Below are 26,737 nucleotides of genomic sequence, written 5' to 3' on the forward strand. Positions count from 1 at the left end.
ATGTGGGTTTGACATCTGTTCCGATTTAAAATACGTAGAAGCAGTGCTCGTTCTGCTTGTTTTACACTCTGGAGCCAGTGTGGTGTAGTGGTTAAAAGCGGTAGTCTTGTAATCTGGTGAACCGGGTTCGTGTCTCCACTCCTCCACATGCAGCTGCTGGGTGACCTTGGGCTAGTCACACTTCCTTGAGGTCTCTCAGCCCCACTCACCTCACAGAGTGTTTGTTGTGGGGGAGGAAGGGAAAGGAGAATGTTAGCCGCTTTGAGACTCCTGAAGGGGAGTGAAAGGCGGGGTATCAAATCCAAACTCCTCTTCTTCTTCTTCAAGTTTCCAAGCCTTTCTTGTGCATTATGCAAAGTGAGGTGAGCGTGTGAGAGCACAACACTCTCCACCTGAAATGTTCCAGTGCCGAATCTCCGCAGGGTCTCCCACATAAGGATCTCCCCACAAGTAGTAAACAAGCGCACCAGCGATAGAGCGATGCATACTGGTGCAATAGCTTCGTACGTGCAGGAAAAACCCGGAGAGCCACTGCCAGTCAGTGCAAACAGTATTGAGTTGCATGGACCCAGAGGTCTGGCTCCGTGTAAGGAAGTGTGTGTGTGTGTTTCTTTTGATTTTTTTCTTCCTTCTTCTGCATAATATGTACATTGGCTCTAAGCAAATGCTCTCTGGTCCGTCCACCCCTTCAGCTGCCTTAAATGCATGCAATTTAGGAGGGTGTTGACTAGAAATGGGACTCTGTTGCGATTTGCGTCAAACGAAAGCCTATAAAGACTTGCCATGTGATTGCAGCAAACACCCTCTTTAAAACTGCTCAGTTTGAAAGCAGCCCTTTTTTGAGTTATTTTTAATCCTGGCTCCAGAACCCACTGATTTCAGGATCTGTGTGGCGCTGTGAGAAGCCACACGGAGTGATCGTGAGAAGGCAGCTGTGGTTGTGTAACTCGTCCCCTCCCCCGGGTCATCATCCAGGTGCTTAGTTCTCCCCTGGGTCAGTCACAGTCTCTCGGCGGAGCCCGCGCCAGAGGGTCTCCGTGAGAACGAAATGGGGAGGGAGAGAGCCATGCGTGCTTGCCTTGGACGCTTTGCAAGAAGGGCGGCCTGTAAACGTGACGATAGATGAACAAATACCGTATTTTTCGCCCCATAAGACGCACTTTTCCCCCTCCAAAAATGAAGGGGAAATCGGGGTGCGTCTTATGGGGCGAATGCCTGCAAGCCTCGCGCGCCCGGCAGGAGGTCCCACCGGGTGCGCGAGGCTTGGGGCGGCAGCGGACTGCTTGCGCGCACCGAGAAGCTTGGGGCGGGCTGAGCTCAGCACGCCCCAAGCTTCTAGGTGCGCGCAAGCAGTCCGCTGCCGCTCCAAGCCTCGCGCACCCCGTGGGACCTCCTGCCGGGTGCGCGAGGCTTGGGGCGGCAGCGGACTGCTTGCGCGCACCTAGAAGCTTGGGGCGCGCTGAGCTCAGCACGCCCCAAGCTCCTGGTATAGCGCAGCGATCCGCTAGCCCTGGGAGAGCCCCGCGGCTCTCCCAAGGCTAGCGGACTGCTTGCGCGCACGCAGAAGCTTGGGGCGCGCTGAGCTCAGCTTGCCCCAAGCTTCTGGATTAGCGCAGGGGTCCGCTAGCCCTGGGAGAGGCGCCCGGCTCTCCCACGCTAGCGGAGACCTTGCCAGCACGCAGAAGCTTGGGGCGCGCTGAGCTCCGCACGCCCCAAGCTTCGGGATTAGCGGAGCGCACCTGGGGGGGAAATAAATTTTTTTCCCTTTATTTTCCCCCCAAAAATCTAGGTGCGTCTTATGGGCCAGTGCGTCTTATGGGGCGAAAAATACGGTACATTGTCAACAACCGCCTAGAGATTTTATTACGATCAAGCGTTGTGAAATGAAAGCTTCTGCCACAAGTCCACATGCGTCGGGCTTGTGACGTGGCTTCCCCCCAGGAACAAGAGAGCCCTTCCCAATTTGTGTGCTTTGCTCTCTACACATGCTGTAAGACTGGCATTGCTCCCTGAAAGCAGGAAACCATGTTCTCCACCACTGAGGCGCATCGCACCACTGCATGCCTTCTCTTCTTGCTCTTAGTAAAGGTAAAGGGACCCCTGACCATTAGGTCCAGTCGCGGACGACTCGGGGATTGTGGCGCTCATCTCGCTTTATTGGCCGAGGGAGCCGGCGTACAGCTTCCGGGTCATGTGGCCAGCATGACTAAGCCGCTTCTGGCGAACCAGAGCAGTGCACGGAAACGCCGTTTACCTTCCCGCCGGAGCGGTACCTATTTATCTACTTGCACTTTGACGTGCTTTTGAACTGCTAGGTTGGCAGGAGCTGGGACTGAGCAACAGGAGCTCACCCTGTCGCAGGAATTTGAACCGCTGACCTTCTGATCAGCAAGTCCTAAGCTCTGTGGTTTAACCCACAGCACCACCTGCGTCCCATTCTTGCTCTTAGGCCCTTTTAAAATGTGAGGTGTTTGTGTGTGGGGTGGGGGTGTTTATTGGGTGGTAGTGGTTGTTCTTATTTTGATTATGTACGTTGTGGTTTTATATTTTTATTTTATTCTGTGAACTATCCAGTATAGTCAGTATAGAAATTCAATAAATTTGCCTCTCAACCACCTCCAGTCCAGTTAACATCCTGAGCTTCTACACACAACTCTGAACTGAGCTTGTGTCTGCCTCAATCAGTCTACCTAGTCCCTTTCCTTGTGCCTTCACTGTATGATTGTTGAAACACCTGAAACTTCTAAACACATCGTAAATAATAGGCTCTAAGGCAGCAGTTCTCAACCTGTGGGTCTCCAGATGTTGTTGGACTACAACTCCCACCATCCCTGAGCTCTGGTCTTGCTAGCTAGGGGTGATGGGAGTTGTAGTCCAACAACATCTGGGGACCCACAGGTTGAAAATGGCTGCCCTAAGGACACTTAAAGACTTTTATCTTTATTTGAAGTATAGAAATTCAATAAATAAATAATAATCACACTAAACGACCCTGGGGCTCCCTTCCAACTCTACAATACTACAATCTCTGCTCAATCACCAAGTTCTGTTGGGCAAATGCTGTGTAAATAAGGCTGCTTGGTAGCTATGAGAAATACAGCATTTAGTGTGGACAGTCCAGCAACATGGAACGTCCTGCCAATGGAAACCCACCAAGCATCCTTCTATATTTTTTGGCATTTTTTGAAGCCTTTCTTCAGGCAACGGGCCTTTGCACTTGGATGAATGTTGTGACCGGGCACTTACTTATGACATTTTCTGCACTTGATATATTTTCTCATGTAAACTTGACATTTTATATTTGCTGTATGTAACCCTTTGTAGATGATTTTGTATGTGAGTTAGCAGTGTAAAAATAAAATAAAATAAAATAAATCAGTGAGCCCTGGAGATGGGCTGAATGCAGATGAAAACCTTGGTAGTAAACAAAACAGATGGATTTAAACAACTTGCTTCTTTTTCTTTTTAAAATCTCTTCCTTCAAAGAAGTAACCGTGCCAACACCTCAAATATTACTTTGCTCTAAAGTGGTCTCTTGCTCTTCTCTTATTCCCCCACCCCGCCCCTCCACAGGGAACAAATAAAAAGAGTGAAAGATTCTGAAGATGTCCCCATGGTGCTAGTAGGAAACAAATGTGACTTGCCTTCGAGAACCGTAGACACAAAACAAGCTCAGGACTTAGCTAGAAGTTACGGAATTCCTTTCATCGAAACCTCTGCGAAAACGAGACAGGTAACATTGTGTGTGTGTGTGTGTTGTCTTGTGTGTAAGAACAACCGTCCCCGGTTGAGGTTGAGAGCAGAGTTTTCTGTTCGAATAAAGAGTAGGATTCCTAGTACCTGCAGGTCCATGTTCCTGGGAGATCCTGCATCTCTGTCTCTCAATATGGTTTCTCCCCAGGATAGCCAAGATTCAAGAAAGCAGGCAGAGTCACGTTCCACTTTATTTGACTCTCGAGAGCCAGTTTGTATATCGAGGTCCCACCTGCAGTCTACGCTTAAAGCAGTATCGCACCACTTTAGCCAGTCGTGGATTCCCCCAGAGAATCCTGGGAAACTGTATTTGTTTCTGGTGCAAGGAACTGTAGCTCTGCCAGGTATAAACTACAGTTCCCAAGAGTCTCTGGGGGAATCCATAATTGGCTAAAGTGGCATGCTGCTGCTTTAAAATTAAAACTTCAAAATCTGTGTATGTGTTGTATGTGGCTTCCATTTTTAAAAAAATAATAAAGAAAAAACCGTCCTGGATGTTACACGGGATGGTGGTGGTGAACTTCCCACAAATTCCTTATGGGAAATAGACGTGATGATGCCTCTGTGTCTGGATTTTACCACCTCAGACTCACATCACCCGAATCCCGAGGCCAAGAACAGAATCCAGGACAAGAATCCATATGCAAGCATGCAGTTGGACTTCTCCAAGCATATATCCTTCTTTTATTGCGCTAAATAAGTCCCAGAGCAGCACTTGCCTGGTAGCCTTGTCTTCAAATCTGGAAAGGCATTGGGTTCAGAGGTCTGACTCTGCAACCCTTACGATCCCTTTAAGATGCTGAAATAATTTGTCTGGCGTGAATTCGTAGGAACATCTGGTGCATTCTAAGTGGCAGGATGTTGCAGCTGAAGCCTTGTCTGAGTTATTTTTAGTCGTTTTCATAACGGCAAGAGTTATCTGAACGTTTCTCTCCAGCTGCACAGACCGTGGATTGTCGGGGGACAGTAAGTGCCCCGATTAACAGTTTCCCTGAACATGCATAAGAACATGCTGAGTAAAACTGGAATTGCAAACTGCCTGTGTGGGATCTCTTAATGTTCATAAGGTATCGAAGGTAAAAATCGAAATAAGGACTAGAGAATAGTAGCAAACGCTGCTTTGCATCCATTTTTAAATGGTTTTCACATCCTCTCAACTCAGTAATTGCCTGACCTTAATGCAGAAATCCCTTTCCCCCTGTATTCCTTTTCACCGGAAATAAATGTTCAGAAATCCACTGTATGTTTGGAATGTGTCCAAGGCTGTGTGTACACACTGCACAAAATGCAAAATTCACCCTGCAAGTACAGAACTGGAAGCGCGAGAACAGGCAGCATCTAGGCCTCATGGTTTTTTAGGAAACGGCTTGAAAAGGAAACCCACGGGCGGTGTTTTTACTGAACGGAACAGGGGCTTCTATGACTCACGCAGCTGCATGCTCGTGATCCAGAGAAGAACCTGGCTGGATTTCTTCACATAGCAAGTCCCTCCTTCCCTCTTCATCCCCTTGGTTCCAGCTTGGCATGCAGTGTGTCACTTGAGATGCTGCTGCTTGCGAGAGAAAACACCTGTAAAAAGCAGGGGAGGGAGGAGAGAAGGATAGCAGTATCTGCTCTGACTTCTGCCAGATGTGTGCAGACAATTCTCCTGCCTCCCAAGTGTTATCCTCCTTCCTTAAGTGGGGAAAGATGAAGGATGTTGCCGTGGGATGGTTGAGGGCCTCTTCCCTTTGCCCAGGAGCCCCACTTGCACAGGAGAACGCATGAGGCTCCAGCTCAGGAAGCCCCTTCTATACTTCTTGCCTTCTCCTCTTAGCATCAAATAATTGCAGAATCGGAAGAGACCCAAAGGGACATCTTTGGGTTGCCTTCTTTCCCCTGGGCTTTGGTAAATAAAACTCATACTTGAGTATACTTTGAAAGCAAATTATAGTGCTATGGATGTGCACATGACTGTCTTCAGAAGACAAGAGCACAGGTCACTGCCTCAAGGAGCTTACAATCTAAAATTTGACCTGTGCGCTTCCTTCCTTTGCGCGCATAGCTTTTGAGTCCTGTTTGCAGTGCAGAATACAGCCCTGGATATATTTCGTATGGCTATGGTTACCTAGCCTCTGTGCATCATCTGTTTTTTTGTTTGTTTGTTTTCCAATCGTTGCGAAGTTGCTGGGCTTAAATCTATGCTTGCTTTAAAAAACAAAAAAAAGTTCCATTGATTTTGCTCTGCATTACAATCCACTTGCTTTGCTCTTCTAAGAGCCTGTGATTTCCACTTGACCCTTGATTCATTTCCTTCAGGCCTTTTTAAAGAGCTGCATCAATGTATTATACCCCAAATCACAGTTGGTTGACTCAATTCTAAATAGGTGAAGTTGCTTTTGCTGTTTGGGACTAAACATATTTACCTGGCATCCTTGGACACCTGCCATGGCCCTGATGGGCACTCGCCAACACTGAAGCCTGTCTTGTGCCCACCCCCTCCTTCTGTGGTTGGCAGGAGGCAACTATGAGCCGCCACAAAGTTTTCTGCAGTGGTCTTAAGATCACATCCCCACTGTCCATTTCAAGCACACTGTGTTCCACAAAGAATCCTGGGAACTGTGGTTTGTTAAGTGTGCAGGGGATTGTAACCCTGTGAGGGGTAGACTACAGTTCGCCAGATGCTTTGGAGCAAGCCACGACTGCTAAAATGGTATAAAATTCCTTTAAATGTGTGGTGTGAATGATTCTGTTCATATGGCTTAGGACCTATGCCATAAACTAGTTTCTGTACCCATTGAAAGGTATTTTATCCCATCCCAAACGTGTGGCACACTTAGTGGTAAGGGGCAGGCTAATTACTATAAAAAGGTAAAGGGACCCCTGACCGTTAGGTCCAGTCGTGGACGACTCTGGGGTTGTGGCACTCATCTTGCTTTATTGGCCGAGGGAGCCGGGTCATTTGGCCAGCATGATGAAGCCGCTTCTGGGGAACCAGAGCAGCGCACAGAACTGCTGTTTACCTTCCCGCTGGAGCGGTACCTATTTATCTACTTGCACTTTGATGTGCTTTCGAACTGCTAGGTTTGCAGGAGCAGGGACCGAGCAATGGGAGCTCACCCCGTCACGGGGATTCAAACCGCCGACCTTCTGATCGGCAAGTCCTAGGCTCTGTGGTTTAACCCACAGCACCACCCATGTCCCTGCTAATTACTATGGGTTGGAGTAAAAACCCAAGGAACCTAGTATCCCCATCTCCACTGGTGTTTTCCAAGAACTCAGGATCTAGCCATTTACCCATCATCTCTCCTACTTTCTAGCATTTAGAAATACCTGTACTCTTAAGAGGACGTATCATATGCTGGGAATGCTGCCATAAGCACACAGATAACACCATTCCTGAATTTTTCCAATCTCTTCTAAAAAAACAAACCAGCCATCTCAGTTACACAGCTGGCTATAACAAATGTCTCTTCTTCTTTGGCGATCGCTCTTAGCCGAGTAAGATTGTCTTCCATAAACACGGTTTTAGCAATGTGTCCATAGGTGACTGTGGAGGCCAGTTCTGGATCCACACGTCCTTCCACAGTGAGGACATAGTTTTCCGGGCAGGAGTTGATCACGGTGAGGGTTTGCCAAGCGTGCCTTCCTCTTAGCACATTTCTCCCTTTCGTCCTGAGTTCAAAGGTCTTCAAAGTCCATAACACCTTTGGTAAAGGCTGTTCTCCAATTGGAGCGCTTGCAGGCCAGTGTTTCCCAGTTGTCAGTGTTTATACCACAATTTTTTTAGGTTTGCCTTGAGAGAGTCTTTAAACCTCTTTTGTTGACCACCAGCATTACACTTTCCATTTTTAAGTTTGGAATAGAGTAGCTGCTTTGGATAATCAGGCATCCGCACATGACTAGTGAAACGACTATAACTATAACAAACACCTAATGTGCTCTGACACACATAACAGACTCCCCCTGTCAGCTTTTCTGTAGCTAAGCAATAAAGTGCAGGCCGTGAAGTTCTGACCCACTCTAGCCCCCTACTTTTGGGGCATAAATCCCCCAACTTTTAACTGCATCTGGGGGTACCATTAGAAACAGTAATTCGTTGTGAGTTCTGGGAGTTGTGGGTCTGTGAGAGGCAGTTCCCAGAATTCTTTGGGTGAAACGTTTGCTTTAAATGTATGGTTATGTATGCAGCTTGGATTATCTTTACTGTGTGCTCCCCCCTCGTGTGGAGAGAATGGGAAATTACCGGTGACAATTTCTTTTTTCCTTCCTTTGAAAACTAGTGTTCGTTTTGAGGGATCTGGTAGATTTTTTGTTTGTGGGGTGGGTGGGAATATAGTTTTCCAGTAGAGCAGAGATGGGTAACATCACCCTGAGCTATGGCTCCTCCTATATTTATTTTCCCTTTCTTCAGTAGCATGGTTGCTTTTTTAAAAAATTGCAGCCTACTGCTCTTTGTGTATGCTGAGGAGGGATTTGATGTAAGAGAGAAAGGCATAGGAAAGGTGGTGTTTTTTTGGGGGGACAATTCCACACAGATGGGGGGTAGCAAGAGAGAAAGGTGGTTACTCAAGGGAGCAGGAGACTTTTGGGTGGCTGAGGGTGATGGAGCTGGAGGAGTAAAAAGCCACAGAGTGATATCTGGATGTGGGAGCAGATCAAGAAGGGAAAAACATGGCTGCAGAATGGGGCCATAGGAAGCTGGGAAGAGGAGTTTGTGCTGGATCTGGGACTGCAGGGACATGGCTGTAGGAAAGATGGAGGAGCAATATAGCTCAGTGCAGGAGAATCTGTTCGAGCATGCAGACGGTCCCAGGCAGTGTTAGATATATATCTAGGCGCTAAATGGCTCCTTAAATCGAGATTGCAGTTGCCAAAATGGAATGTCTAGTTGCCATTTTTGGACAAGACGGCTCTAAAATCTTATTTTTCATACGATGGACTGACTGTGTTAAACATCTGGCTAGTTCAGATGACATCCTTCAGCTCGGTTAAGAACTCTGAGCACTTACTCTTTTTCTTAATGGTGACACACCGACCATTCATAACGTAAGAATATTCTTCACAGCTGTGAGCAGAACAGTGGGGTGGGGTAAGTGAAGACAAGCTACAGCAAAGCGTTTTGGTTCCTGAAATCCATCCCGATTGTGCAGATAAAATATAACGGATAGAATTCCACAGGATGGGGTATTAGTGTTTGAAAACAGCCCAGATCCAAGGATCCCCAGGCATGAACCACCAGGTGGAGGAGATGTCAGGTGCCATCTTGGTGCCTAGGCATCTTCACTTGGTCGCAAGTGGCCGGTAGCCAGGTGCAAAATGCGCCTGGCGCCTGGCTAATTTCGATCACTGGTCCCAGGTTCAATCCCCAGCATCTCCAGGTAGGACTGGGAGAGACCTCTGTCTGAAACCCTGGAGAGCAGCTGCCAGTCAGTGCAGACAACACTGAGAGCTCGATAGACCTGACTCAGCATGAAGCGTTTTCCTCTGTTCCAGTGGCAAATGTTGCAGCCCTTTTCTTTGGACTCAAGCTCTGATCAGCTCCTACCAGCACAGCCAGTCCTGTCAATGGCGACGGGAGTTGCAGAGCAGCAGCAGCAGCATCCTGGGGGCCACCGATGAGCAAACCCTGTTCTAGAGGAAGCCCCTTCCTCTTGTGCTCCCTTTCTAGTCTCCATAAAATTGTCGGGAAGCACATGCATGCCTTTGTGTATGTGTTTCCGTGTGAAAAACCTCTCCTATGTTGCAATGCTCTCCTGTAGCAAAACTGCCACTTCCGTGTTTCCTGTGGGAGACAAGCAAAGTTTCAACAACTTACTCAAATGCTTCCCCTGTGTGGCTGGCTCTTTAAAAACCTTTTCCCCAAGCCCTGCTTCTTCTTCTTGTGGTGAACTGCTTTGCCTCAAACGGGCTCCTCTCTAGTCAATCTTTCGCCTTCTTTGGTGTTGATCTCTTTCTCCATCTTGTCTGCATTGCTGAAACAAAATCGCAACTCCTGCTTTCGGTGATCGGGATGGAGGCAGTGGGCCCAATTGCCTTGAAATGGTTCCTGAGGGACCTCCATTGAAATGAGCTGGGTGGGGGGTGGATACACAGTCAATGAAAGTTGTTGTCACCCTCCCCAGGGGTTTGGGGGAAGAAACCTTCCCAGGTATTGGGCCCTTTCGGGAAGTGAATGAACTAGCATCTCGAATAATCGTGGCAATCAAAACAGTTGGATCGGATGGGTGCGCTTGTGCTTATGGAAAATTTCCTGTGCTTTTCTTCTTCTTTCTCTTATTGCAAGATGGGGATGTGACTGTTTAGCTCAGAGCCTCACAGATGGCTTTCTGGGGAGCCTCAGAATTTCCTCGCTGTTTGCTACAGCAGACGAACAGACTTGATACTGATCTTTCCCTCTGCAATGCGTGGCCATAGGGCAGTGCTGAATTCATTCCTGGGCGTACACACTGCATTCAAAACAGCGCCAGGGTGAGGCCTAACAAGCCTGGCCAGTGTCTTGCACTAACTGCTTGTGACTGCCCTTATTTGACTTAATTTGCCCCACCAACCCCTTCCATCCAAACGACTCGCGACTGCAGCTTAAGCAAACTTCCAGTCATGCAATGTCATTTGTCATAGGTTCATCTTTAAAGGCAGTATGTATTTCCCTTACATTTTATGCACCTCAGTCTCCGTACAAGGGAATCGAATGGAAAAAGAGCATTACAAACTGTGGAAAATGTATGTGGGAAATATGTAGTATTCCCTCCCCCCCCCCCTTTTCGGCCTCGCCTGTCACCAGGTTTTTTGTCTCCAGAAGGCTGGTGAAGTTTGAATCTAGCCGTCGGGCTCAAAGTGGTTCTTCAAACCCCTGCCCCAGAATCTTTGGCAAAGGACTCGGGTTCCTTGACAGATGATGTCACATTGAAAGGGTTTCCTGAAGGGAAGAAATTTTAAAAAACCAGCTCCTAATGTGTTTTTGAGAATGGAGGCTCTGTTGCCATTTCCCCCGAATGCTGGACACAAGCGAAGCTCTAAATCTTAGGAAACCGAGTGTGTTATCATCTAAACAGGTGTGAACGTGACGAATAAAGGGTCTGTTAGGGGTGACTAACCTGTGATATTGTTGGGACTCCCATCATCCTTGACCATTGGCCAGATTTGCTGAGGTTGCTGGGAGTTGAAGACCATCAACATCTGGAAGGCCACAGGTTAACCACCCTTAGTCTAGATCAGGGTTTCCCAAACTTGGGTCTCCAGCTGGTTTTGGACTACAACTTCCATCATCCCTAGCAAGTCAGGGATGATGGGAGTTGTAGTCCCAAAACAGCTGGAGACCCAAGTTTGGGAAGCCCTGATCTAGACCCTTAAGGACTGGTATATTTTTATATCAACAGTAATGAATATGGAATTGTACCTAAAGCATTTTCCCCACATGCAGCTAGGTATCTTGCCCCCAGCTGCCACGCTGCTTTTCTTAGGAGTTTAGCTGCTAATTTCCAGTTTTCCTCTGACAACTGGGCCCCCACCCTCTTCATCCCGGTTAACCAAAGCTGGCTTTAAAGGAGTTGTGTTTTACAATGCAGAGAGTGGAGGATGCATTTTATACATTGGTGCGAGAGATCCGCCAGTACAGATTGAGAAAAATCAGCACAGAAGAAAAGACTCCTGGGTGCGTGAAAATTAAAAAATGCCTTTTAATGTGACAGGGTAAGTTTTGTTCTTGTTTAAGAAGAAAAGAAAAAAAGTTCGGCGGGGGGAAAAAAATCTGATCACCAATACGAATCAAATCTAACTTGCAAACTTCTCTTTGGTGATTCCAGTAATTTCAAAATGATTGTAAGTATCAGCCAATCTGTTTTACTGTCGCCACCCTCCTTTAAGAATATAAAGGTTTTTCTCTGTGGTTTCAGCTGTGGATGAACTTGTACGGTGCATTGAGAATACGCCTTTCTCTTTTGGAAACCCCTTTCTGGTGGGCCAGGAAATTTAGAAACAGACTTTGTTTGGAGCCAGTTCACAGAAGGCTGCAAACTCCTTGCCCCTTGAATTTTCAACACTCGATTTTGCTCTCAGCCATATCAGGGCGAGCGGCCTCCATGCCTTCTATTTCTGTGTGCCCCAAAGGCCCTTTTCTCATTCTCTTCCCTTAGCAGAACGGAACAAGCTGAGCTGTGCGCAGTTGCCCCGGTTAACGGGCTGCTTTCTTTAGAAATGTGGACCGAAGCCCACGTGTCTGCAGTGATTCTGGCAAAGGTCAACTTATACGATCCAGGGTTCAAAGAACAAACCGCTCAACTTTTGACTTCTGTCCCTCGAAAACAGATAACACATGCTTACCCGCTCAGACTTAGAAATATTCGCTGATTAGTTCTGCAACGAATCCAGTGCACTTACGCAGGCAGTGTTCTCCCGGGAGGTTGTGCCTCTCTCTTGAACGCAGTACAAGGGCATTTCTCGATTTCAACCAGCCTTGCTTCCCAGCCCCCTTGAGTGGTTTTGCCTGGTGGGATGTATCGTTAAACTCCAATGATGAGCTCTTGTTTGCCAGGAGAGGGGTGTGTAGAAACTAGTGTAAGGTAAAGGTAAAGGGACCCCTGACCATTAGGCCCAGTCGTGGCCGACTCTGGGGTTGCGGCGCTCATCTCGCTTTATTGGCTGAGGGAGCCGGCATACAGCTTCTGGGTCATGTGGCCAGCATGACTAAGCCGCTTCTGGCGAACCAGAGCAGCGCATGGAAACACCGTTTACCTTCCGGCCAGAGTGGTACCTAATTATCTACTTGCACTTTGACGTGCTTTCAAACTGCTAGGTTGGCAGGAGCTGGGACCGAGCAACGGGAGCTCACGCCGTCACGGGGATTCGAACCGCCGACCTTCTGATCGGCAAGCCCTAGGCTCTGTGGTTTAACCCGCGTCCCAATAAACTAGTGTACAAAGGGGAAATTGACATTTCTTGCTGTGCCCACTTCTGCCTATGGTCTCTCCCGCCACGGGTGTGTGCCCCCACCCCCAAATGTTGCTCAGAAGGTAAACTTTCATAGGGTCTCGCTCCATGAACTGCTAATAAGATGCAAGGAAGACAGGCGTTGTCTTCGTGATAAGTTGGATGGGGGATTATTACCTGGAAAGGTGAGCTCTTATTATTATTATTATTACAGTGGTACCTCAGGTTACATACGCTTCAGGTTACGGACTCCGCTAACCCAGAAATAGTGCTTCAGGTTAAGAACTTTGCTTCAGGATGAGAACGGAAATCGTGCTCCGGCGGCGTGGCGGCAGCAGGAGGCCTCATTAGCTAAAGTGGTGCTTCAGGTTAAGAACAGTTTCAGCTTAAGAACGGACCTCCGGAACGAATTAAGTACTTAACCTGAGGTACCACTGTATTTGGCGATCACTCGTAGCTGAGTAAGATAGTCTTCCATAAACACGGTTTTAACAATGAGTCCGTAAGTGACTGTGGAGGCCAGTTCTGGATCCACACATCCTTCCACAGTTGGGACATTGGAAAAGTGAGCATTGACAACCTCACTCAGGAAGGCAGCGGGACCCCGCTTTGCGTTCTGGACCGCTGGTCAACCATGAACATAGTTGTCAGCTTTTCCCTTTTCTTGCGAGGAATCCTCTTCAGAATAAGGGAATTTCCCTTTAAAAAAGGAAACGTTGACAGCTATGACCATGAAAAGGAAACTGAAGGCTGTGACAAACGAGGACTTTGGGGACGTTCCAATATAACAGAGCTGCCATCAGATGGTATAACTAGGTTGGCTCAAGTTAGCCAGTCTCCTGAGATGAGATGGTTAATATAGAACTGTTTATGAGGAAGAAGACGTATACGAAACCAAACTTGATGTAAGCATGTTCCCGTTCTCTGATGCAAACAGAGCGGGATACTTCATTGGGTGATGGTTTCTGGTTGGCTAGCCTGAGAGCAGATTTGATGTGACAGTGAAAAATTGTTTCCTGCCCTTCAATGATGCCCTGTTGAAGCATCAGAAATGTAACATCCGAGGAACAGGATGAGCTTCCTTAAATGAGATGATGTCATGGGAGTGATAGAGAGGTCTTGCTGGCATAATCAGTTTGACATGTCAGCAGAATGAATGGACTGATGAGACTTAAATTGAAGTATGTTTCCCTTTTAAAAGAAAAACTTTAGTCTTCCTTTGTGTGCTTGCTTCTTTCATTGGTGTTATTTTTAACACGCTCTCTGTCTTGCAGACGTGTTCTTGGTCTTGCTTGCTTTGTACTTATGACTTTCGGATGAATAGAATAATAATATAATGTGGGTGCAATGGGACTAGTAGGATTTTTCTGGGTATAAAAGACCCCATTTCACTGTCATTTCCAGCTGTACAACTTTCTTTCTCTTTAGTTCAAATACAGACCTCCTGTAATGTTTCCAACAGCAGTAAATTGCTGCTTTGATTATGGTATTTGTTTCAATATTTTTTTTAAAAAAGTGATTTTTGCCTATAAAAGACCTGAGACCAGTGTTTCACCAGTGATTTTTGCCTTGTGGATATTTGAACTGCCTGCAGTATGATCTCTGCACACACCAGTAACCACATTTATGGACACAATGGTCTCCCTCCATCTTGGATTAAACAATCCAAGACGGTGGCACCCATCTTTGATAGTACGATAATATACACCCAGTGGTAATGTTTTGCCTCAGAAATATTACTTCAGTTGAGAGCATCAGGTACCTAGGATAAGAGAGGGGAAACCTGATGTAAACTACACAGACAAGACAAACTCTTGAGATGAAACTGTTTTGTTTTCTTTCTATTTATTTTATTTACAAAAATATTTTTAGGCTTTCAATTCATATCAACTGTCTAGGTGGTGTACAACAATATATACACATAGCAGGACACATACCATACTATAAGAACAATACAAAATAATGATATTACCGTCAGACAGAACTGGGAAAACAATACTCTTAAATGCATTTTACGCACATTTTGTCCCAGCTACGTAGCAGTTTGTGTGAGTGATGTTCTCTCTCATTATTTAGATACATCATAGAACTCTCTTAATTCTTTTGTCTCAAATGAGGTAGAAAATATGGACAGCAAGAGACACGGGTCCTTAAAAGTTGCAAATATGGGAAACCATGCTTCAAACTTCTTAGTCCTGAGTGAGAAGAGATATATTGGCTAATTGAATCCTCAAAGAGGAGCAAGTCCCTTGAGCAAGAACCACACCTAGGCCACTATCTGTAAAAAAATAAAATAAATCCTCTCTCAGCTCTTCAGAAAACATGATAAAAGTGCACAAGTACCAACGATTGTTCAGTTTCTCATGACTATTAAAAAGATGACTGCCGTATTGAAATTGCTCATAGCATTTTCATTAACTAAATGAAACCCCGGCCAATTCAAGTGAAAAGGCGTCATTTGGTATTAAAAGGTCTGACATTTCTTTGCAGGGCGTTGACGATGCCTTCTACACATTAGTCCGGGAAATCCGAAAACACAAAGAGAAGATGAGCAAAGACGGCAAAAAGAAGAAAAAGAAGTCGAAGACAAAGTGTATAATTATGTAAATGCAATTTAACCCTTCGTCCTTAAGGTGTACGTCGGTAAAACGTGATTCATTTTTGTACCATTACACTAAATTATTAGCACACACGTTTCTAGCATTACTTTAAAACAGACACCTTCCCTCTCTCCCTGCTTTGTGAACCCATCGGACGCCTTTTCTGGGTGCTTGCGTTTAAGTGACAGTGGAAAAGCATTCCTAAAGTGCCAGTATTCCTGGAGTTTTGGTTCTTGAACCTCACGATGCCTGTGATCAATCAAGAACACCCGAGAACATTTTATCCGGTGGTATTTGGGTGCATGCGAAACTTGCTAATGTCTTCTGATTCCCCCACCTACTCCTCCTTTCTTTTCTTAGGAAGTTGTGACTGGCTGCTGCTGTTTTTGCAGGAACTGCCTTACTGGTAGACTTGCCTCTGCCTGGGGCAATTGTTTCCCGGGGTTGGGGTGGGAGTCCCTTCATCCAAGAGCAGGAGGGGTGAATGAGAAGATGGGATGCTTCTGGTGGCACTCCCTTCCCTGTTACATCCCATGGATTTCCTCCTTGGACATAGGTTGGAGGAGGAGGAGGAACAGGTATCTCATTTGAATTACCGTATTTTTCGCTCTATAAGACACACCTAGTTTTTGGAGGAGGAAAACAAGAAAAAAAAAATATTCTGAATCCCAGAAGCCAGAACAGCAAGAGGGATCGCTGCGCAGTGAAAGCAGCAATCCCTCTTGCTGTTCTGGCTTCTGGGATAGCTGCGCAGCCTGCATTCGCTCCATAAGACGCACACACATTTCCCCTTACTTTTTAGGAGGGAAAAAGTGAGTCTTATAGAGCAAAAAATACGGTATCTAGAGCATGGTGAGGGCTGAGAGGGCCGGCAGCAGCGGTTGAGCCCCAGAGGCCCTGTGTAAAGTTTTGAGTTCCTGTTGAAATTCAGCACTTTAGACCCAGGTGATTTACAGGAACAGGGCATTCCTGAGCAGGCGAGGACCATGACACGGTAGGATCAGGGGCTCTGCACTATACAGAGAGTCGAGCGGAAGCAAGCTGGTTATTACAACCACGGGAGGCCTGCTGCAGGCGAGGAAAATGGACCTCAAGTTGTCACAAGAGGGGAGCTGCGAAACCTTCCATCTATGCTTGGACCATCGTACCGTGTTAGGGGTGCAAGGATCAAGAGCTCCTCGGGACCCAAAATTTAGGTAAGAGATGGTTCTTGTGGGAAAGGGGTAGGAGAAGAAGCCCCTTTCAGATGTGGGATGCCAGAACTGGCTGAGTTGGCAACGGCCCAAGGAGTAGCCAACATTGTACCCTTCAGATGTTGGGACTCCAAAACCCATCATCCCTGACCAATTCCAGCCAGCATGATGGGAGTTGTAGTCCAGCATCACCTGACTCTTGCGGTTGCTGGGGTGTAGGTGTAGGTGATGGGAGCATCTTGCCTGAAGCGGGCCCTGGGTCTTTGTTAGAAAACTGAGGTGGTTTAACCTGCAACCTCCCAGGTGTTGCGGGACTCAAACGCCCATCAGTCCCTGCGAAAATGGCCAGTGGTCAAGGATGATGGGAGTGGTTGGGAATACAATGTCAGGATGGCGACAGCTTCCCTGTCCCTGTGGTATAAAAGGCAACCTCCTGTTGCCTTTTACATTGGGCGGGGAGATCTCCCAACTTATTTTCTGCTGTGTTTGTGATAAAAGGACTGATCGGCGCAAGTGATCCTGGTTTTCCAACGCACTTTTTTTGCAAAACGGTTTTGGTTCTGCTGACTGCAATATTGATAACACCTCCTTAGCCCTCCTTATGTATAATTTCTGCTTTGGGCCACCGTTTATTGTAGCGTTTCCAATCAACTTGAATGAATGTAAGGATTGCGGGCTTTTCACAGAAGCAAGTTTCTTTCCCCCACCCCTCCCAACCTCACTTACCCAAGGCAGTTTGCCGTGGGTCACGCTTAAAAATCTAACTATTTTTTCTATTAAAAGTGAAAATGTGAAAAAAAGAGGAGGAAAATTCAAATTGGATTGATTTGTTGAAATGAGCCATCTCTGCCTTTTGGCTAAGATCAAGTGTGTGCATATAGAATATACACAGGGGGGGGGGGGATTTCACAAAAGCGTTGAGGTGCCAAGAGTAGCGTTTTGTTTTGTCTTTTGGAAGATGATGTCAGAATCAATGAACAGCAGTAACTTGGTGGGCTGTGCCCTTTAGGCTGTACAGTTTTCCCAAACCTGCCTAACAATTTAATTTAATTCCACTGTCGTGTTTTTATGTTGAAAATAAGCCTCCTTCCCTCCCTTCGTCTCTCTCTCTCTCTCTCTCGTGCCAAATCTCCTACTAGGAGCTATTTCTTAAAATGCAATGTGTTTACCTAGAATGTATTTTAACTATTTTTGTATAGTATAAACTAAAAAAAATAAGAAAAATACATGTTTTGTACATTGTGCTTTTTGTTTTCATTTGAGGCAAAATATATGCAATGTGACCCAGGTGATGGACATTTTTTGGGGGGCGGGGAGAACCCCCCGTCTTTATTTCAATCCTGTGACCTCGAAACATTAAGTCACACCTGAAGAATGACCACTGTTCATTTAAACCCTTACAGATGTTTTTATCAGCAGCATGTGCTGTGAAGCGATATGAAATCTGTCAAGTTTGTCACAAAACAACACTGCTCCTGTTGTAATTAATAAATAAAAAAGTCTGTGTTTCTACAGTTTGTTTTTTCCTCTCAAAAGCAGAATTTATTCATGTCCTGATCCTCTTCCATCATAGAACGGAAGGTATGTGGCTTACACACCCGGACACTTCCCAAACCCAGACTTGCTTCGCTTCAGTGGGGGGTGACCTCATGTGCCAATATTATTTATTAAATTTGTTTTATCACCTTCTGTCCAAAGTCCTCAGGGCGGTTCACAGCAAAACCACAAAGTGAAAAACAAGACCAAAAGCAAAACAACACAAGAACCCCCCACTCCTGCAAACATTTAAAAGGACGTAAGACTGTTAATCAGCTCATGGCCTGGTTAAAAAGGGACATTTTTGTCTGGCACCTAAAGGTGAATAATGAAGGCACCAGGCGAGCCTTCCTAGGGAGAGCATTCCACAGACGGGGAGCCACTGCAGGGAAGGCCCCGTTCTCGTGTTGCCACCCTCCGAACCTCTTGAGGAGGAGGCACACGACAACAAAGGGCCTCAGATGATGATCTCAGGGTCCGGGTAGGTTCATATGGAAAGAGGTGGCCGTTTAGATCATACCCTATAGTAGCTGTTTACAGAAGTGGTGGACAACCTGTTGCCTGACTCCAGCCTCCATCAGCCACAGCCAACCTGGGCTGTGTTCAGGGATGATGGGAATTGTGGTTCACCTGGAAGTGTGTAGGTTCTGCACCTTTGGCATTTAAAAGGCCATACTTCCTTTTTGTGAGCTTAAAAGTTGAAAACACAGGCAAATAGGACTAGGTGTAAAACCCAGCTTTGCTTCACCCAGGATACGGGATTCTCTCTAACATAACACACAGCCAGCCGTATCTGTTCCCACCCTCTTCCCAAGCTCCTTATGCATACCTGATTTCAACTGTACTGGCTTCTGAGTAGGCGTGCACAAGACTGTGTTGGGTAACTAAATCCCAGCCACTCTTGCTCTCCCCACTGAACAGGCTAGTCTCTCATTCTTGCCCACCTTCCCAAGATGGTAGCAGACCTTTTCAGTTCTTTGGGGGGAGAGGAGAGGCACAAGGGTCCGTCAGCATAGCTGTATGTCCAGCTGAACATGCAAGAGCAGTGGTTGTAGAAATTAGAATCGTAGAACTGTAGCGTTGGAAGGGACCTTCAGGGTCATCTAGTCCAACCCCCGGAAATTCAGGAATCTTTTTGCCCACCGTTGGGTTCGAACCCACGGCTCTGAGATTAGGCACCTCGTGCTCTACTAACTCTGTTATTCCAGGTGAAATGAAGTGTCACTAGCACAGGGGGAAAGTCTCCCCACCTCCCTTTTTAAATGCATAACTCTAGGAAAAAGGCTTAAACCATGGACATGTGTAATTATGTACAGCAAAGCTCTTTTGGGTGTTCTTTGGCCGCGTCCTCAACAACACAGGAGCAACAGCACACCAAACAGCCCCCCGCCTCTGATTCCACTTGCTTGCCTCCTGACATCTCAACACACAGCAGAAACATCTGGTGGAGCTGGGGGATGCATGTGCAAAGACTTCCATGAAAATAATAATTATTATTATTATTTATACCCCGCCCATCTGGCTGGGTTTCCCCAGCCACTCTGGGCGGCTTCCACTAAAACACTAAAATACAATAACCTATTAAACATTAAAAGCTTCCCTAAACAGGACTGCCTTCAGATGTCTTCTAAAAGTCTGGTAGTTATTTTTCTCTTTGTCATCTGGTGGGAGGGCGTTCCACAAGGCGGGTGCCACTACTGAGAAGGCCCTCTGCCTGGTTCCCTGTAACTTGGCTTCTTGCAGTGAGAGAACCGCCAGAAGGCCCTCGGCATTGGACCTCAGTGTCCAGGCAGAACGATGGGGTGGAGATGCTCCTTCAGGTATACTGGGCTGAGGCCGTTTAGGGCTTTAAAGGTCAACACCAACACTTTGAATTGTGCTCAGAAACGTACTGGGAGCCAGTGTAGGTCTTTCGAGACCAGTGTTATATGGTCTCAGCGGCCGCAAATGTGGATTTGTGTTCCTCCCCCACAGCCAGCTGCGAAAAAAGAACCACAGCAAGCGTTGCTGAACTTCAACTTAAAACAAAAAAACACATTACCTTCGTTCAATAGGCAATCTATACTTTTTTTTAATTGTAGATCGGTCCCCCCCCCCCCTTTAACCTATGGCCTGGGCAAGCGTTTCGAACCGCAATGCACATCATTTGCCATCCTCTTCGTAGTAACGCTGTTTCAGAGCTCGGTATTTCCTGAGGAAGTATAACGCCTCCAGCTCTTTCATGACAAACTCCCCTCGGGCAAGGAGTTCTTTGATTTTCTCGGGCTCCTTCACGTCCTTATTTTTCAAGAACGCCGCCTTCAGCCGGGTCCGAAAGTAGTCCGCCCCTTTGGGGTATTCCTTTCCGAGGTACAGCAGCTTCAAAGCACACAATGCAAAAAAACAAAAAAGTTGAGAGTCACACAGGGCGCAGAACACGGGCAAAGCGTTTCGTTTGCACCTAGCTTCCGCTCCTCAGGACTTACATTTTTGTAAAGGTTCAGCACTTCGTATCTTAGCGGATTGGTCATGTTCAGTTCACGCACTCAACTCATGCGCGCTGGCATCTACCTGAAGAACAATCATTCGGAGATTAGCTGCATAATGAAGCCTGACTTAGGAACAATGACTGGTGCTTTGGATGCTGGCAAACTGCTTGACACGACTCCTTGAGGATTTGATTGATTTCCTTCAGTTTTAGGGGCCATCTAGCCAACTGCAGAGGGATGCGGGTGGCGCTGTGGGTTAAACTACAGAGCCTAGGACTTGCCGATCAGAAGGTCGGCAGTTCGAATCCCCGCGACGGGGTGAGCTCCCATCGCTCAGTCCCTGCTCCTGCCAACCTAGCAGTTTGAAAGCACGTCAAAGTGCAAGTAGATAAATAGGTACCGCTCCGGCGGGAAGGTAAACGGCGTTTCCGTGCGCTGCTCTGGTTTGCCAGGAGCAGCTTAGTCATGCTGGCCACATGGTCCGGGAGCTGTATGCCGGCTCCCTCGGCCAATAAAGTGAGATGAGCGCCCCAACCCCAGAGTCGGTCACTACTGGACCTAATGGTCAGGGGTCCCTTTACCTAGCCAACTGCAGAAACCCACTCACTCCACAGCCCTTCCACTTCCGCAAGCCCCTAGTACAGCGCAGCAGCCAGATGCAATGGGTGTCTTCCTTGAGCTTGTAAAATACCGGTATATTGTGCAGGCCCTGATGCAGCCACCATTATTATACTCTGAAACAGTTTTTCTTTTCTTTATTTTTTTTACCAACAAGCAAAACCCAAACAGTGAAACCCCCCCAGGCGGCTGATACATTGAGTATACATAATCAATAATAACATATTCAAATCGGCCATATGTACAATTCTATATACATTAACACTCCTTGCTGCACAAGGTTTATTTAACTTTTAACATTTTAACTGCCCCAAATTGTTCAAACCTACCCAAATAATTCAATATCTTCTCTAACCAATCCTTCTCTTTCTCACTGACCTTAAACCATTTCATTCTGTGTATCTTCACAGTTAGATATTCTAAAATTATAATATTATTCAATTTTTCCCCTCCATTGGTTCACCCCTAGCTCTTCTGCAATTTTCCAATTACTCGCTATAACCTGTCTGGCTGCAATTACCATCAATTTTACCCATTTACATTCCTCTTTTGTTTTTAACTCAGTGCTACCCAGGCTAATAAGAACCATGAATTTAGATATCTGGAAATATCTAAATACTCTGAAACATTTAACATATTGATGTAAGATGGAGGCCAATCTAGTCTGGGATCCTGCAGTGGATTACAACTGCCACCATCCCTGACCATTGGTTGTGCTGGGTGGTACTGATGGGATTTACTTTGGCCACCCTCAGGAGAAGAGAAGACTCCCTGGAAAAGACCCTGATGCTGGGAAAGATGGAGGGCACAAGGAGAAGGGGACAACAGAGGACGAGATGGTTGGACAGTGTTCTCGAAGCTACCAGCATGAGTTTGACCAAGCTGCAGGAAGGAGTGGAAGACAGGAGTGCCTGGCGAAGAGTCGGACATGACTAAACGATTAAACAACAACAAACATCTGCGCAGCTGCAGAGACTCTCCATCCCTGTTTTGAAGAATGGGCCCTGCTTTGCGCTTGGTTGGCATCCTTCTGTCTGGAGACACAATGGAGTGTTGCCTCTGGGGGTGAAGTCCAATGCTGCATTAACAGCACCTAAGTGACCTCCTTGGGACGCAAGCCTGGGCAGTGTGTGTGGAGGTCCTGGGATGCCCAGACGACAAGACCCCCTCCTCAGCCTCGCTGATGTGGTCTACAGGAAAGCAGAGCAAGATGTTTGGCACCAGCTTGGCTGCAGGAGTTGAAGGAAAGCATACAAGGCGCCATCCAACTGTCTTGGGACCCTGCTCTAGATTTGCGTACGGTTTACTCCTTAGTCTTTTCTTTGTCCTGAAGATATCCCAGAAGGCAGTGGAGGTCTAGGATCAGTTTTCCTTCAACTAGATGGGCTACCTTCCCAGGTACACGAGCCCCATCTGCCCCTTACTCCCCTCTACAGCACAGGCAGAACTGCTTTCTGGACCCACTATTGGTCTCGTTCGCTCAATCCGCCTGAGCCTGTCTTCGCATGCAGGGGAAGTTCCTAATTCACAGAGGGTTTGAGACCTCTCAGCTCCCCTCGCCTGGTTTAGCAGGCCAGTCTAAGCCGTTCCCGGGCTGTGGCCGCTGTCGAACACTGACAACTTCTCGGAGCCACAGGTGAGAGCTGAGTGCAGGGTGGGGATCAAAGGTGGATAAACTAACCCAGAAGGAGCAGGATGTGTCCCTCCAACCAAGGTACTACCCTCTCCCCTAACACCTTATACACCCCATTTTTCCACCTGCCTATTTATTATCTGATGACACCTAATGCACTAATTGAAAAGCAGGGGCTTTACAGTCCACTCACTTACAATCCTATAAATGTCTATTTCGTCATAATTTCCATTGGGCTCCGTGGAGTTAACAATCTGCTCCCACTTAACCTAAAACAGCTGGTGACAACCTACCTCAGTCCCCATGCCCAGAGTCCCAGCCAAGCCCTAAAATGGATCATTTCACTGAAGCATTGCAAAACAACTTAAGAAACAAACCTGCCCTTGCTTTTTACGACTAAGGTGAGGCACCGAGTAGCTTTGACACTGCATTTTGCTGTTTTAACTGGTGTTATATTTACAGAATTGTCAAATGTTGGTTGAATGGTTCTTTCTCCCAAGCTCCTAACTAGAACAGAGCTTGAAATAAACTATCTAAAGATGAAGGTCACCTTCCACCCCACCCCAGAACCTTTCCAGAGCAAATAGTTCTTGTCTATTTTAGTACTAGAGAACAAGAGAGTGGAAGTTATTCTTGAGTAGTTAAATCAGTAAGAAAAGGGTATATAAACCTGCAATTTAAATGATTAAAACTGCATTTTTTATTTTGGTAACGTTAGGATTTATTTTGTTTAATTGGACCACTTTTTCTTTTAAGTAGTAGAGCAGAGTGTTCTGTATTGCAGGATATATTATTATCAACAACGTGATATATTAAGGAGCACCTGTAACCAGTGCTTTTTTTCTGGGGGTATGCAAACCCCTAAACATTTTGTGAATCTAAGCTTGGCCTCATTGAGGGGCAGTATTTCAATATGAGTAGGAAAATGAGAGTACCCCTAAACATTGTTTTTTGGGGGAAAAAGCACTGCCTGTAGCTCATCTGAGGCAAAAACACCAAATTGTCCTGCAATATGAATACACAGAGTTTCCAACTGGTTGGTTCTGGGTGGGGACAACACAACATAAATCCGCTCCTCTGCCTTTCTCCAAGAGTTTTGATCTGCAGAATCAACACCTGAAGGTTTTCCTGGCATGGGAACTAATAACTATTGTTGTGCAATGTTCAGGGTGTTGAACTAAGCCCTGGAAGAACCAGCTTCGCTTCCCTGCTCTGCCGTGAAGCACTCTGGGTGACCTTGGGCCAGCTGCCAGCGCCACCCACCTACCTCGAAGGGTTGTTATGAGGATCAAATGGGCCTGAATGAAAAATAAAATAAAAATCCTATACTGCCTCGAGATAACTTGGCCTGGGGGGAAAGAAAGCAAACAGCCACCTGCTCATTGCTTCTGTGAAAGGAGCAGTTTCATGAAGAGCAGTCCCTCAAGTTTGCAACCCTATGGGCCTAGCTGCCAACTTTTCCCTTTTCTTGCGAGGAATCCTATTCGGAATAAGGGAATTTCCCTTAAAAAAAGGGAAACGTTGACAGCTATGCCTATGGGGCAGGAGCAGTCAAAAGAGGTTTAAAATAGGAGAATTTTTGCAAGTGCAGCTTTTCTCATTTTTGCAAGGAAAGCTACTCCCCCCACCCAAGAATATCTTAAAGGTACAAAATAGAGTTAAAGGGGGAGAATTTTTGCAAGAGCAGCTTTTCTCATTCTTGCAAGACAAGCAGTCCACCTCCCACCCTAATAATAATAATAATAATAATAATAATAATACCCCGCCCTCCCCCGCCAAGACCAGGCTCAGGGCGGCTAACACAAATATAAAATTGATCGAAATACATCTTAAAAAACAAGATTAAAATACATTAAAACATTAAAATGCAGCCTCATATCAATCTTAAAACTCTTAAAGATACAGGAACCTATTTTTTTGCACTTGGTCAAGGTAGAAACTTCCCCACTTTCTTCTCTCCCCACAACTTTTACAAAGCAGGCAGCCCAAATCCCGACTCCCTCCCAATACAGAAGCTTTGGGTGGGGAGATAATTATGTACATACTGTATTTACCTTCGCAGCCCATGGCTTGCTAGCCTGCCCAGCTGTTGGAGAGGCGGGGCGTAGCAAACGACCACTGCGCCTGCGCGGGAGTTCCAAGAGGCGGCGGGGTCGGTTGTGGGCTCGGAGCCTCCTAGTGCGGCTGCGCGGGATTGCAGGAAAGGTACTGGGCAGCGTAGAGATATGAAAGGTGTAGAGTAGCACACGCTGATTTCTGCAGTGTCACTTCTATTCTCCCCACGGAAGCAGGTTCCGCTCAGTTCAGTGTGTTTAAATGTTCTAACATGGGAATCCAGCTTCTCATAGCCATGCCTCCTTTCTCATACACTGGGGGGAACTCCAGCTTTGAGAATTATTAAATTCCTTAACCAGCATTTTCAACTTTGCTGTTTCATAATGGGGAAAAAATGAATCACAAACAAATGTGTATCAAATATCCAAATGTTTGCCCCCCTAGTGGGTAGTATTTCTCAATATCATTTATGAATATTATCATTAGTCTGATATGTTAAAAAAAAAGTCTACGCAACTTACAAAGATTTAAAAACATAAAATAGAATAATAGAATTATTGGGAGGTGATGATTATTTAGCAGATTAATTGCGCTGCGGAAAGCATGCTGGGGAGACCACACGTTCAGGAAATAATGAAGAAACGCAAAAATAACTTTTGCTTGGCTTTAATTACAAAACCAAAAACTCCTCTTACGTTAAATTACATTGCATCTATAAGTATGACCCATTAACCAGGGTACTGAGAGAGGTACATGCTGCTGTTTATATACTATATCCAATTGTTGACACAGCTTAAATTAACACAACTTAACAGGACCTGCTATACTGCTTCACAGCTGTAAAACTAGGTCATGATATTTACTTTGCTCCTTAAAGAGATACACATCTTGTGAAACAATAACGGACCTTAATATTCAAAGAAACCATTCAACCATTCGCCTCATATGTAGGGAAAAAAAGTCCTACCAATTTACAAAGATTTTAAACATATAAAATAGAATAATAGAATTATTGGGAGGGACCTCCAGGGGCCATCTATTCCAACCCTCTCCAACGTGGGAACCCAGTCAGATAAGTGGAGTACAAATAACAATAATAATGGCTGTTCTTGGTGGCACCAGCCGGACCCCACTGGGAACAGCTTGCCATATTCACCTTACTCTCAGCCTAACCTATTTTACATGGTTGTTATGAGAATAAAAGGGCATTGGTCCAGTATACCTGAAGGAGCATCTCCACCCCCATCGTTCTGCCCGGACACTGAGGTCCAGCATCGAGGGTCTTCTGGCGTTCCCTCCCTGCGAGAAGTGAGGTTACAAGGAACCAGGCAGAGGGCCTTCTTGGTAGTGGCACCCACCCTGTGGAACGCCCTCCCACCAGATGTCAAAGAGAACAACAACTATCAGACGTTTAGAAGACATCTGAAGGCAGCCCTGTTTAGGGAAGCTTTTAATGTTTAATAGATTATTGTATTTTAATATTCTGTTGGAAGCCGCCCAGAGTGGCTGGGGAAACCCAGCCAGATGGGTGTGGGGTATAAATAATAAATTATTATTACTATATTATACTAAAATGGGTTGGAGAAGTATGCTCACCACCTGGAGCTCCTTGGAGGAAAGCTGGGCTAAAACTGCAATAATTAAATATGTATGGGGTTTTCTTTTTTTTAAAAAAAAAAGCCTTGCAGACAGCATCTAATCAGCCTTCTGAGTGGTTTGTGGCAGAGTGGCTCCACACAGTGCAGAAGTAAGCCCTGCTCCCTCCTGTGTGACTTACTTCCCAATATGCACGCTTTGGGTGCTGCTGAACTACTGCAACGGTGCTGAGTTCTTATCTTCTGCATTGTGTCTTTATTGACAGGAAAGAGTTAGTAAAGGCTTCAAAAATAACCCCGAAATCTGAACTGTAGACAAAAGAGCTTTTGCTCCTTAGACTCATAGCAAGCGACTTAAATAATAGTGATTAGGGAGAAA

General features: G+C 46.2%; 2 protein-coding genes across 8 annotated transcripts in view; one reads left to right on the forward strand and one right to left on the reverse strand.

Annotated features, from left to right (window-relative positions):
* The window catches only part of LOC310686824 (GTPase KRas), a 263,944-nt gene that overhangs the window by 211,989 nt on the left and 25,218 nt on the right, over positions 1-26,737 (forward strand). For 3 of the 7 annotated variants that reach the window (XM_083461127.1, XM_083461118.1, XM_083461117.1), the window contains exons 4-6: positions 3,574-3,733; positions 11,301-11,424; positions 15,151-17,253. The exons of 1 other annotated variant lie outside the window; for it this stretch is intronic. In XM_083461127.1, coding sequence (XP_083317253.1) covers positions 3,574-3,733; positions 11,301-11,420 — 280 coding nt within the window. In that variant the 3' untranslated portion in view covers positions 11,421-11,424; positions 15,151-17,253. Of the gene's footprint in view, positions 1-3,573; positions 3,734-11,300; positions 11,425-15,150; positions 17,254-26,737 lie in introns of those variants that run through there. 3 more of the 7 variants (XM_083461128.1, XM_083461119.1, XM_083461120.1) reach the window with 2 other exon arrangements.
* On the reverse strand, positions 20,036-24,867 carry ETFRF1 (electron transfer flavoprotein regulatory factor 1). The gene is made up of 3 exons (XM_083461682.1): positions 24,763-24,867; positions 20,455-20,539; positions 20,036-20,347 (listed from the first exon to the last, which is right to left on the reverse strand). Exons 2-3 carry the CDS (start codon positions 20,497-20,499, stop codon positions 20,132-20,134), a joined length of 261 nt encoding a protein of 86 aa, XP_083317808.1. The 5' UTR covers positions 20,500-20,539; positions 24,763-24,867; the 3' UTR covers positions 20,036-20,131.

This window comes from Podarcis liolepis (assembly GCF_965112155.1).
Source record: "Podarcis liolepis genome assembly, chromosome: 10".
Taxonomy (NCBI): Eukaryota; Metazoa; Chordata; class Lepidosauria; order Squamata; family Lacertidae; genus Podarcis; species Podarcis liolepis.